A 14592-nucleotide genomic window follows, 5' to 3' on the forward strand; every position below is an offset into this window, starting at 1 on the left:
AACCTTCTGCACTTCCGGGGTCCGTATCCCTCTATTCCCATCCTATTCATGTGTTTGTCAAGATGCCTCTTAAATATCTCTATGGTACCTGCTTCCACCACCTCCCCTGGCAACAAGTTCCAGGCACTCACCACCCTGTGTGTAAAGAACTTGCCTCGCACATCCCCTCTAAACTTTGCCCCTCTCACCTTAAACCTATGTCCCCTAGTAACTGACTCTTCCACCCTGGGAAAAAGCTCCTGACTATCCACTCTGTCCATGCTGCTTATAACTTTGTAAACCTCTATCATGTCGCCCCTCCACCTCCGTCATTCCAGTGAAAACAATCCGCGTTTATCCAACCTCTCCTCATAGCTAATGCCCTCCAGACCAGGCAACATCCTGGTAAACCTCCTCTGTACCCTCTCCAAAGCCTCCACGTCCTTCTGGTAGCGTGGCAACCAGAATTGCACGCAATATTCCAAGTGTGGCCGAACTAAAGTTCTGTACAGCTGCAGCATGACTTGCCAATTTTTATACTCTATGCCCCGACCGATGAAGGCAAGCATGCCGTATGCCTTCTTGACTACCTTATCCACCTGCGTTGCCACTTTCAGTGACCTGTGGACCTGTACGCCCAGATCTCTCTGCCTGTCAATACTCCTAAGGGTTCTGCCATTTACTGTATACTTCCCACCTGCATTAGACGTTCCAAAATGCATTACCTCACATTTGTCCGGATTAAACTCCATCTGCCATTTCTCCGCCCAAGTCTCCAACCAATCTATATCCTGCTGTATCCTCTGACAATCCTCATCACTGTCCGCAACTCCACCAACCTTTGTGTCGTCCGCAAACTTACTAATCAGACCAGCTACATTTTCCTCCAAATCATTTATATATACTACAAACAGCAAAGGTCCCAGCACTGATCCCTGCGGAACACCACTAGTCACATCCCTCCATTCAGAAAAGCACCCTTCCACTGCTACCCTCTGTCTTCTGACAGAGCCAGTTCTGTATCCATCTTGCCAGCTCCGCTCTGCTCCCATGTGACTTCACCTTTTGTATCAGTCTGCCATGAGGGACCTTGTCAAAGGCTTTACTGAAGTCCATATAGATAACATCCACTGCCCTTCCTTCATCAATCATCTTCGTCACTTCCTCAAAAAACTCAAAATTAGTGAGACACGACCTCCCCTTCACAAAACCATGCAGCCTCTCGCTAATAAGTCCGTTTGTTTCCAAATGGGAGTAAATCCTGTCCCGAAAAATCCTCTCTAATAATTTCCCTACCACTGACGTAAGGCTCACCGGCCTATAATTTCCTGGATTATCCTTGCTACCCTTCTTAAACAGAGGAACAACATTGGCTATTCTCCAGTCCTCTGGGACCTCACCTGTAGCCAATGAGGATGCAAAGATTTCTGTCAAGGCCCCAGCAATTTCTTCCCTTGCCTCCCTCAGTATTCTGGGGTAGATCCCATCAGGCCCTGGGGACTTATCTACCTTAATGCTTTGCAAGACACCCAACACCACCTCCTTTTTGATAATGAGAGACTATCTACACTCCCTTCCCTAAGCTCATCATCCACCAAGTCCTTCTCTTTGGTGAATACTGATGCAAAGTACTCATTTAGTACCTCGCCCATTTCCTCTGGCTCCACACGTAGATTCCCTTCTCTGTCCTCGAGTGGGCCAACCCTTTCCCTGGTTACCCTCTTGCTCTTTATATACATATAAAAAGCTTTGGGATTTTCCTTAATCCTGTTTGCCAATGACTTCTCATAACCCCTTTTAGCCCTCCTGATTCCTTGCTTAAGTTCCTTCCTACTGAGGCAGAAAATGAAAGCTTATGTTCGACACCAAGAACTCAATACTACGGAAAGCCGAGAGGAGTATAGAAAGTAGAGGGGTGAAATCAAAAAGGAAATTAGGAAAGCAAAGAGGGCACAAAAGAATATTGGCAAGCAAAATCAAGGTGAACCCAAAGATATTTTATCAATACATTAAGATGATAATTAAGGAGAGAGTAGGGCCCATAAAAGACCAAAAAGGTAACCTGTGTGTAGGGGCGGAAGATGTTGGTAAGTTACTTAATTAATACTTTGTGTCTGTTTTCTCAAAAGAGGGGGACGATGCAGATATTGTAGTTAAGGAGGAGGAGTGTGAAGTATTGAATGTGCTAAACATAGGGAGAGAGGAAGTATTAATGGGATTAGCATCCTTGAAAGTTGATAAATCACCAGGGCCAGATGAAATGTATCCTAGGCTGTTAAAAGAATCAAGAGAGGAACTAGCAGAGGGTTTGACCATCATTTTCCAGTCCTCACTGGATACAGGTGTGGTGCCAGAGGATTGGAGAACTGCTAATGTTATACCTCTGTTTAAAAAGGGAGCGAAGGAAAGACCGAATAATTACAGGCCAGTCAGTAGTGGGCAAATTATTGGAATCTATTGAGAGACAGGATAAACTGTCATTTAGAAAGGCAGAGGTTAGTCAGCATGGATTTTTTAAGGGAAGATCTTGTCTGACCAACTTGATCAAGTTTTTTAAAGTAGTAACAAGGAAGATAGATGAGAGTAATACAGTTGATGTGGTCTACATGGATTTTAGCAAGGCTTTTGACAAGGTCCCACATGGCAGACTGGTTAAAAAATAAAATCCCATGGGATCCAGGGAAATGCAGCAAGGTGGATACAAAATTGGCTCAGTGGCAGGAAATAATTGTTGACGGCTGTTTCCAGTGGCGTTCTGCAGGACTCAGTACTGGGTCCCCTGCTTTTTGTGGCATAGCTTAATGATTTGGACCTAAATGTAGGGGGAATTATCAAAAAGTTTGCAGACGACAAAGATTGGCCGTGTGGTAGATAGCGAGGAGGATAGCTGTAGGAAGATATTGAGGGTCTGGTCAGATGGACAGAAAAGTGGCAAATGGAATTCAACTTGAAGAGGTGTGAGTTGATGCATTTGTGGAGGTCAAACAAGACAAAGGCATACATGATAAATGGGAAAATACTGAGAAGTATAGAGGAAGTAAGGGACCTTGGAGTGAATGTCCACAGATTCCTGAAGGTAGCAGGACAGGTCAATAAGGTGGTTCAGGCGGCATATGGAATCCTTTCCTTTATTAGCAAAGATACTGAATATAAGTGCAGGGAGGTTATGCTGGAACTGTATAACTCATTGGTTAGGCCACAACTTGAGTACTGTGCGCAGTTCTGGTCACCTCATTACAGAAAGGATGTAATTGCACTCGAGAGGGTACAGAGGAGATTTATGAGGATGTTGCCAGAACTGGAAAAATGCAGCTATGAGGAAAGGTTGGATTGGCTGGGACTGTTCTCTTTGGAAAAGAGAAGGTTGAGGGGAGATCTGATTGAAATTTACAAAATTTTGAGGGGCCTGGATAGAGTGGAGGTGAAGGGTCTATTCACCTTAGCAGAGAGGTCAGTGACGAAGGGGCATAGATTTAAAGTGATTGGTAGAAAAATTAGAGGGGAGATGAGGAAAAGCTTTTTCACCCAGAGGGTGGTGGAGGTCTGGAACTCACTGCCTGAAAGGGTAGTTGAGGCAGAGACCCTCAACTCATACAAAAGGAGTCTGGATATGCACCCCAAGTGCCGTAATCTGCAGGCCTATGGACCAAATGCTGGAAGATGGGATTAATATAGGTGGATATTTTTCGGCCGGCACAGACATGATGGGCCAAGTGGCCTCTGTCTATGCCTTAAACTTTCTATGATTCAATGATTCTAATGTAACAAATACCACAGGTCATTGGAGATACAAGTGAATATGAGCATCCTAGCAAGTAATCACTGGTTATCCTCGTATGTTGACTGATGCCATCATTATGTTCTGTTCCAATTCAAATGCATGTTGTATTACTAAAAGTTTTTTAAAAAATCAAATGAATAACATTCACAGAATTGGCTAATTCATAGTTTATGGAACTCAGTCCTCTTCAATCACAGATTTACATTCAGGCTATGTACGTTTTTTGACTAATCTGAACAATCCACAAGGACAAAATACATTCTTACGATAGCCTGTCTACAGTATAGTTTATTTTTGGTGGCCAGTTTTATGTTGTTAAGCTTCAGAATGTAGTTTCTAGAACAACTGGCAAATACAAAAAAACTTAACAGCAAACATCTGCCAACAAAATCTGATGATTGCATCACATACATCAGAAGTGCCATGATACAACATTCACAGACTAACTCTGAAGCATTGTGAAAAAAAATGAATCATTTAAAGTGAACAATGGTCTAAAATGGCTGAAGAAAAAAAGGATTAGCCTTTTGTGTATTTAAACAGTCTGACAAAGCCAAATGACAAATCTTCAAAGCCAAAAGGCATTAATGAAACCCATCGCACACCTATCCTAAAAACATTCCAGAATCGAATGTCTTCTTCAAAAACAAAGGTGTGCAGTAGCCATGTCCTGGGCCCTTGTGTGATCACCATAGGCAGGAAACCAGAGTGTACCCTCAGAGGAGGTGAGAGGTGACATAGTTTTACCTTAAAACAAAGACAGCCAGAGAGAGAGCGCGAGAGCAAGAGACTGACCTAGAAGGTGAAGCTACATGTAACAGCTGGCATTCCAGCAAACCAGGAAAGCACATGCCCTGCTGAAAAATATGACATCTACATTATACAGGAGAGAGAGATAGAGAGCTGGAAGTGACCTGCCATCTTCAACAGAACCTTCAATCAAGAGAGAAAGCTACAAACATCTCAGGCCTGCAACTATCTGGAACTTGTGTCTCAAGGGAATTCAAAAGGTTTATTGTAAACCTTCTCCCCCACAAAAACCCATCTACCTCTTTTCCTTCTCTTCTTGCGTGTGTTTGCGAGCGAATGCATGAGTGAATGAGATTGCGATAATTTCAGGATAAGACAAATTGATCAATAAACAAACAATTTACTTTCTGTTTTCTAAACCTACAAGAAAACCTGTCACTGTCTGTTTATTTGAAAAGTAATGCCCCAAGGGACTAAACTCTTAATACATATACACTTGCTGCAGTCAGGTGGTGAGTTGAACAGTAGGGAACCACCCACGGCACATGGCATGGCCGTAACAATTAGTTTAGCAACTAGTTTCCAAGATTGTTGATAGCGACAACACAAAAGGTTTAATGTCAATCAAATCTGACCCAGAGTTCAAAGTCTGTGAACAGAGTTCCTGACTCTGACAACTAAATATAGTGAATAAACATGTCATTGTATCACATAATCCAATGAACTAGCCATTAAAACATTATTCAACAGTTCCCTTTCTATGCCTCCATTTTTCCTCCTCTCCTTAAGGTCAACTCTTAATACAATATGGTTCCACAATGCTGGGAACCCTCTAATACCCCACCCAATTTGTCATTCATCATGAGTAAGCCAGGATAGTGGGTGTTAACAATTGGTTCTTTGCAGAAGCAATTACATTTATCTTTGCATAACTGCCTGAGAGTTCCACAATCCAACTTAAATCACTTTCAAGGAAGCTACTAACCTGATAGCCCTGGAAGAAATTAAGGATTTCCTTGACTCCTGTGTTGTAAGCTAGTCCTTGCATCCTGATGATGGTGCCAGGCTGGGTTGGGACAGTGGCAGCAGGTGTTGGGAAATAGCCAATGCTGGTCGGGGACCCAGGAGGACTAAAAATTAAGAGAGAGACAAGTAGAAATAAAACTAGCAGATGTCGCATGAGAGTATCTGAAGCATACATTTGGTATAAAAGCAGAAACTATTGGAACTGCAAATAAACCAGATTGACATCTCAAAAATGAGTTAACATTTCAGGTATAATGCTTCATCAGAACTGACAGGTAATTTCATTTTTCCAGGTTTACCCCTTTGTTATTTATGTCAGTTCTAGTTAAAGATTATATCTAAAATGCTGAGCTTTCTTTCCCTTTCAGATGCGGTGGTTTGCCAGCATTTTCTATTCTTATTTCAAGCTCACAAAATTCATAGATGAACCCTTTACCTCACAATATTGGTGGATGAGTAATTTTATAAAAATCAGAGTGCTATCTGCTCAGTCTGGAAAGGCTAACTGTATGCATGATAACCACATAAAAAGGTATAAACTGCAGAGTACTCACCCCACACATATAGCAATCCTGCCAATAAACTAACTATTCATCCAGAGACACATCGATTTTTGAAACAATAGTTTAAACATTTTGAAGCTTGCATATATATTTAACCTATTGAATAGTAAAGCATATGGGATCTTGGGCTTCATAAATAGAGGCATTGAGTACAAAAGCAGGGAAATTACTCTGAACCTTTCGAAAGCTCTGGTTAAGTCCCAGATGGAGGATTGCGTCCAGTTCTGGCCACCACACTATAGGAAGGATGCGAGTGTCCTCGAGAAGGCGCAGAGGAGATTTACCAGAATGGTTCCAGGGATGGGGGATTTTAGTTATGTTAGGTCGGAAAAGCTGGGTTGTTCTCCTTAGAACAAAGGAGAAGGAGTGGAGATTTAATAGAGGTGTACAAATTATGACAAGCTAGATAAATTAGGCAAGCAAAACTGTTCCCATTAACTAATGGTTCAAGGACTAGGGGACACAGATTGAAGGTTTTGGGCAAGAGATGCAGGGGAAATGTGAGGAAGAATTTTTTTTTTAAAAAACGCAGCAAGTAGTAATGACCTGGAACTTGCTGCCCACAAGGGTGGTGGAGGCAGAGACAGAAACAATCATGACTTCAAAAAGGAAATTGGATATCTACTTGAAGGCAATAAACTTGCAGGGCTTTGGGTATCGAGCGAGAGTGGGATTGACTGGATAGCTCCGTGGCCGCCTTCTGTGCCATAAATGGGGATTCCCTCAAGTATGTTTCTAGTTTTTAAAATAATGTAACATTTGAATCAGTAGCAGTCTGGTTTTTGATCAAACAGTTTGGAAAGTTTATTTATTTATTTATTTTTTAAACAGGCACCAAAACTTTTGTCTTTAAACACCCAACTTGTTTTAACTATAATATCTGTTGTCCATGGCACTGTATTGGAATGTGAGATTCAGGTTCCTCCTGAGCTGATGATTGGCTTTCACAGATTTGAAACCTGAGGACATAGTTGCACTTTACATCATCCTTGGCAACTTCTTTTTGTGCCAGTAAGAGTCTGCTTGCACTTAGGGGTCCTGTCAATAACTGAATTTACAAAAGGTGGAAACCCTTAACAGCAGTTGAACGTATTTATCTCTACATCACTGTAGCTTGCTCTATACCCCAGAAAACTGTTCGCCCAAGGTCTGATACAATGGGAAGGAAGGGAACTCAAGAATACATCACGTAAATGGAGGTAGCAACCTCCAATTAATGCTGTAAAGCCACAACAGAAAGAAAAGCTACCTTGGATGTTATTTCACCAGTACAGTGCCAGATTCCTGTGGAAGAGCCTGTCACTCCAGAATTGGCCTTTATAGCCACTCCAGGCGCTGCTTCACAAACCACTGACCACCTCCAGGCGCGTATCCATTGTCTCTCGAGATAAGGAGGCCCAAAAAGACAGTGCCAGATTCAGCTGTGCAAGTTGGTGAGTACATGCAAAGCTATTCTTCACCAACCTCCCCCCCCCCCCAACCCCCACTCTCCTCAATTACTAGTTGAGACAATCTATAGAATACAAACAAGTGTTCAGAGTTTGAACTATAATGCATTAGAATTCATTCAAGGCAAGATATCACAGTGGAAACGTCAAAACACTCTACAATTTGAAAAGAGTTTACAGGGTTTCCATTACAATAGGCGAACGGGCCACTGCGCATTACTCTATTATTACAAAGTCACGATTCTAAAAAAATATTTCCCATGCTCTTGTAGCCAATAATGGAACTTGGGTCTCAACAACAGGAGGCCCTGATACTTTGCAGCTCCTCACAGGTTAGTAGTAAGGAGGTTTAACCATAATATTAAATGGAAGGAACCAACTTCTTCATTCGTCAACTTTTATCATATTGAAGAGTTGAGAGACTAACATTGATAGTGAGTGAAGGAGAGGGTGTGTGCATCAAAACTCAGCATAATCCAGTTGTCACCTGATGTCCACACATATGATCACTTCCTGCTGCAAGTGTCCGAGTGAAAACCTGACTGGTTTTCCCCTCCCTATATTGGTTTAAATTTTCCAAAGAATGAAACATTCTCAAATAATGTGTTAGGTTTCAAAATACAACCTATTGTGTGAACCAGAAAATGCTAGAAAGAGACAGAAACTTGTGCTAACCCTTTATAAAAAAGTGATTAGGCCTCAGCTGAAGTATTGTGTTCAGTTCTGGGCACCACACTTTAGGAAGAATGTCAAAGCCTTGGAGATTTACTAGAATGGTACAAGAGATTAGAGACTTCAGTTATGTGGAGTGACTGAAGAAGCTAGGGTTTTTCTCTTTAGAGCAGGGAAGGTTAAGAGGAGATCTGATAGAGGTGTTCAAAATCATTAACAGTTTTGATAGAGTAAATAAGGAGAATCTATTTCCAGTGGAATAAGGGCCAGTAATCAGAGGACACAGATTTGAGCTGACTGACAAAAGAACCAGAGGCAAGATGAGGAAACTTATTTTTAAAAAAACACAGCAAATTGTTGAGAGCTTGAATGCACTGCCTGAAAGGGTGATGGAAGAAAATAGTAGCATTCAAAAGGGAATTGGATAAATATTTGAAGGGAAAATTGTACAGAGCTATAGGGAAAGAGCGTGGGAGTGGGACTAATTGGATAGCTCTACCAAAGAGCCAGCACAGGAACAATGGGTTGAATGGCCTCCTTCTGTGCTATATCATTCTATGATTCTAAGTCAGTCAGCCTCTAAAGAGAAAAGGTAAGTCAATATTTTAGATGATCCGTTGTCAGAACAGATCTGTTAAGCTGGATTTCCAAGCATGTTTTTTCTTTTCCTTTTTATGCCCACTGGTTCTCAGAAGCATTAAGAATATTTGTTCAGTACTCTCTTGAAATACACAGTGGTCAATTTTAACTTCCTCGATCCAGCAGGAACCGGGCAATAGTGCCCGAGAACCAAAGGGTTCACAGAATCGTTACAGTGCAGGAGACAGCCATTCAGCCCATCATGTCTGCACCAGCTCTCCAAAAGAGCAATTCACTTAGTGCCATTTCCCTGCCTTCTCCCCCTAACCCTGCACATTGTTCCTTTTCACATAACAGTCTAATTCCCTTCTGAATGCTTCAATTGAAGCTGCCTCCACCACATACTCAGGCAGCGCATTCTAGACCTTAACCAATCGCTGCATGAAAAAGATCTTCCTCATGTCACTTTTGCGTCTCTTACCCATTACTTTAAATCTCTGCCCTCTCGTTCTCGATCCTTTCACGAGTGAGAACATTTTCTCTCTAGCTACTCTGTCCAGACTCATGATTTAGAATACCTCTGCCAAATCACATTTCAGCCTTCTCTTCTCCAAGGAAAACTGTCCTAACTTCTCCAATCTATCTTCATAACTGAAGTTCTTCATCCCTGGAACCATTCTCGTGAATCTTTCCTGTGCACTCTCCAATGCTCTCACATCTTTCCTAAAATGCGTGCCCAGAACTGGATGCAATACTCCAGCTGAGGCAGAAATAATATCTTATATAAAGTTCAGCATAACTTCCTTGCTTTTGTAGTCTATGCCCCTATTAATAAAGCCCAGGATACTGTATGCTTTATTTGACGCTCCAGTCCCAATTTGTTCCCGTGTCATCAGCACCCATAAAGAGAACTCCGGTGGCTTGGGGTGGGTGTCCTTGCCAATTGTAATTTATAATTGCAGTCAGCTAAATCGGGTCAGGAAAGTAAATAAAGTCCCCTGCTCCACTTTAAAAGCAACATCCTCCATCCTGGCTTCCAACAAAAGAGTTAAAATTGAGATCTGGGTGCCTGAATGGGAAGAATGTAATTCCCCAACACTAACATCTCTCATCTTGATAAGCATGATTTTTTTCTAAATAAAGAGTGGTGAAGCTGGGATAATACGCCACAGTAGTTTAACTATAAAACCAATCTGCACATGGTGATCGTAGTGCTTTTCTTCATCAAAGAGGTTACATATGAACTTGTCAAACTACGCATTTTGCCATACTTGTAACTTAGTTACTTCTGTACAGTATTCATTTTTTCTCTTCTCACCCGGTATTGATCACCCTGCACCAATCAGAATTTCCAGTGGATTGAACAGGTGATCGGTTCCATACTGGTCTGGTTCAATTACTGGCCTCTAGAAGGTACAGTCCTGGAAATCCTCCCTACCTTCCACAGGGAAACATCTGGCTTCTGTTGGATGCATCCCAACACAACTGAGGTCACTTTGTGGGAAAACACAGGCACAGACCTGTATCGTAGCATTCCACATCAGGTATACTGAAGCTCTACATATTACATCAACTATCAAGCCCCCTCTACTTAAATCAACAGTCTTCTGGACAAACAATTTTCTGAGGAAAGGCATTTGTCTTTGCCAGAATTTAGGGACTAAGGACTATCTGAGCCACTGCTCAGTAACATCTGACCTTGTAAACATAAAGCAAGCTGTAGTTCACAACCGCATGACGAGTCAAAAATTTTTTGACATTACAATGAAGTTAACATGGTTAGTTTATTGGCTGCAGTTTAGTCATTAACTTGCTCTTTTTCATAAATATTTTAATTTTTATTGCTTTCCCATGCTCATGACTTTTAAGATTGCAACTTAAGATAATGGAGGCGATTAATTGAATCAGCCAGAGGCTGATTCAGTCTGAAATAATTAACTGGTTGCTTTCTTCATTGGTATCACTGCATGGTGTGCTAATTTAATAAGCATGTCACAGTAAATTACTTTTAAAATAGTGAGTGTTTGGCTTAACAGCAGCATTCCCACTTTTGACTCAGAAGATATAGGCAGAGTTTGAACCTTGCTTCATTAAGTCCCAACAAGTAGAGACTGGGATTCCGACTCTATTGCGCGTATATGCGTGCATACATGCACACACACATACATACATACCAAATTAATTGTTTTGGTTCAGGTTTAGAATATAAATTGTTTTTGTATTTTCACACTCTTCTCTTGAAGTATAAGGGTTTCAAATCCATTCCAGACGAATTAGAATGACAAACTCTTTATGTACTGGTTGAAGGGGGTCTATGTAAAATGAGTGCAGGCAATCTCAGTTCAGTTCATAATGGGTATAGGCCGGTAGCACCAAATTTTCTAATTTGACATTAATGGACATAGCCACTTCATGAGTCCACAAGTTGGCTGAAATGGAAAAATGTCACACTGGTGCAGTACAGGGTGCTTTGATGAGGTTGGGGCTGACGCACAATGTCAATACAGAAGAACAAGCTTTAATGTGCATTTAACCATGGCCTATCTGATTCAACAACGCTTGATGTTGAGACAGACTCAAAATGGAAAGTGTTCATTCACCGGCACCAGAATATCTCATTCTTCATAACAAAAAAAATTCACAAGGAAACTCTCAAAGTTTGCACATATGTATGCCTGTGTTTTTAGTGTTACAACATATTGAAATAGAGAACTGAAAGAATCTAAATAATTTCTTGTTGATAAAGATTTGCAAATAACATTTATTCAGCTTATTCAACATCAAAACTTGTAATCATAAAGGTTTTTGAAAACATACATTTGTGCTCATTAAGCAAATATTGGGACACAAATATTGTGGAATGGAACATCTCATTTATTCTACCCAGTATCAACATCAAGAATTGTCAAATGAGGTATAATGTAGGTTGGATCAGAGTAATTGACCCTCCAGCTCAATAACAGAGCACTGTTATTCAAAGCTCAGGACAATGAGGTGGCAGAAGCTCTCACTATAACTGTAAGCAGTTGTTTCCTACAGTAATGTTACCCATTGTACAAAAGAAAAAGCACCACCCACTGCACCACTCTGAATTTATCTTTTTTTTTTAAATTTCTCTCATGTGGATGTGGGCATTGCTGACAAGGCCAGCATTTGTTGCCCATCCCTAATTGCCCTTGACAACTGAGTGGCTTGCTAGGTCATTTCAGAGGGCAGTTAAGAGTCAACCACATTGCTGTGGGTCTGGCATCACATGTAGGCCAGACCAGGTAAGGACAACAGATTTCCTTCCCTAAAGGACATTAGTGAACCAGATAGGTTTTTACAACAATCAGTAGTTTCATGGCATCATTACAGAGAATAGATTTCAATTCCAGATTTTTTTTTCTTTTTATTAACTGAATTTAAATTCCACCAGCTGCCATGGTGGTATTTGAACCCAAGTCCTCAGGGCATTAGCCTGGGCCTCTGGATTACTAGTCCAGTGACGTTATCACTACACCACCGTCTCACCATTTCTTACCATAACCATAATGAGCAATATGGCCAAATTATTTTCCTACAAGTCCAAACCAAATCTCAGACTGTCCAATTATTTAACGTAAAATGATGCAGCCATGAGCACAAAAATTTACATTGCATTAGATTCAAACCCAGATATTGGAGGCAATACATAGAATTTACAGCACAGAAACAGGCCATTTGGCCCAAGTGGTCAATGCCAGTAATTATGCTCCACACAAGCCTCCTCCACCCTGCTTCATCTAACCCCCATCTCCATACCCTTCTAAGTACTCCAATTCGAACCACAGGCTCATGATGAGGCAAGAATTCTCATTACAGCTGCTAACGGTTGCATCCTACAGCACTGGAAGTCGGTCAATGATCTTGGCGGCGAGCTCAAAAAATGGCAGCCTGCACGCAAGCGCCACACGCCAAAGAGCTGCTGCAATCTCCCACGCAGTGGCTCATTTAGATCACATGGAAGGGGCGCGCTGTCACCGACAATGGTGTCAACTGCCTGTGCGCAGGCACCATTTTTAAAGGACAGCCAGCTCTGCCAGCATATTTAAAAATGTAAAGATACACCCTGCCAAAATTTACCAAATAAATTTCTAACATCCCTTTCCCACCCCCCAATAACGATTACATTAATTATCTGCTCTCTCTCGCACTCCTCCCCCCACCGCACTGCAAAACACTTACCTTTTAAATCTGACCTTCCCCTCCAACTGCACAAAGTTTAAAATTTATCCCTTCCCACCATCCCCTACACCCATTATATTTATTTGACCCAGCTCCCCTCCGCAATGAAAATCTTAACTCCTCCCCCCTCCCCACCAGGGTCACGTCGGCTCTCGCTAGAGACAGAATCGAAGGCACGGGAGTGCCAGCCATTACATTGAGGGCCCAGAAGATTAAAAGGTAAGTTTATTTAAATTTATTCATCCCATTCATTTAAATACTGCAATTCAGTTCCCGTCACCCAGCGGTGGGAGAGGCCGCAACAGAGCCTCGCTGTTGCTGGGAGGATCAGGCCGGGCCCTCACAGTGTCAGCCTCCATGGCAGACCTCTGTCAGAACAATCTTCTGCACCCCCACACCTCCCCCTCCATGCAGTCAGACATTGTGGGCTTGGTAAAATCCAGTCCATGATTTTTAAATATAGAGAGATTCTGTTAGAAAATGTAGAGGAAGCAGAAACCATGAATAAGTTTGAAAGGAAAGTGGATAAGTATTTGAAAAAAATGAGAAGGGAATGGGAGGGATGGTAGGGGAGTGGGGCTAAGGAATTGTCCTTTCAGAGAGGCAGTATAAATGTGATGGGCTAAATAGACTCCTCCTATGGTTCTATAATTCTTTGGTCCATCTTGCATTTGGCAAACAGCTCCTGTTTAAATTTTGAGTGGTGCATTATTCAAAATCCAGGATGTCCTGGTAGCCCTTTTCCTTAATATAAAAGGAGACAATTTTGTTTGAAAAAACAGATGTTGGATTGCAGTTGGAATTAGAAGGCTCTCTTAAAGAAGAGAATTGAAAAACCTCAGAAAAGCAACCGGGAGGCAGAAGTCACATATTTTTGAAAGACGGAAGAATATTGGGCAAGAGCCAGAATCATATACATCATAAAATGAAGCCGTTTAGTTCATGCCAGGTCTCCACGGAACAATCCAGTCAGTCCCACCTTAGACCTACAAGTTTATTTCCTTTAAGTTCCCATCCAATTTCCTTTTGAAATCATTCATCACCTCCTCTTCCACCACCATTGTGGGTGAGTTCCAGGTCATTACCACTCGCTGCATAAAAAAGGTTCCTCACATTCCCCCTGCATCTCTTGCCTAAACCCTTCAACCTGTGTCCCCTAGTTCTTGTACCATCAGTTAATAGCAACAACTTTTCTTTGTCTATCTTATCTAAGCCAGTCATAATCTTGTACACCTCTCTCAAACCACTGTCAATCTCCTTTGCTCCAGGGAGAACCACCCCAGCTTTTCCAACCTAACTAAAATTCCTCATTCCTGGAACCATTCTGGTAAATCTCCTCTGCACCTTCTCAAGGACCCTCACATTAAAGGCCTGCTCAGGTCAGGAAAAAGAACCCGACCGATCCACAGTGGACGTGAGCCCGACCTGGCCAGAGTCCCTCCAATTTCACCCTGACTCGATCCGATCAGAGCCTGACCCAACCATTCTTTTACTTACATTCTGACTGGGAAGCTCTACGAAGCTGCAGCGCATGCATGATGACGTCATAGTGATGTCACTTGCTCACTGCGCAGTCTCAGTTTCGTCC

General features: G+C 41.9%; 1 protein-coding gene across 5 annotated transcripts in view; it reads right to left on the reverse strand.

The window, feature by feature from the left end:
* Window positions 1–14592, reverse strand: part of LOC137369552 (epithelial splicing regulatory protein 1-like) — an 82971-nt gene that overhangs the window by 12291 nt on the left and 56088 nt on the right. For all 5 annotated transcript variants that reach the window (XM_068030818.1, XM_068030817.1, XM_068030819.1 and 2 more), the window contains exon 14: window positions 5496–5640. In XM_068030818.1, the coding sequence (XP_067886919.1) occupies window positions 5496–5640 (145 nt within the window). The remainder of the gene's footprint in view (window positions 1–5495; window positions 5641–14592) is intronic.

This window comes from Heterodontus francisci, chromosome 5 (assembly GCF_036365525.1).
Source record: "Heterodontus francisci isolate sHetFra1 chromosome 5, sHetFra1.hap1, whole genome shotgun sequence".
Taxonomy (NCBI): domain Eukaryota; kingdom Metazoa; phylum Chordata; class Chondrichthyes; order Heterodontiformes; family Heterodontidae; genus Heterodontus; species Heterodontus francisci.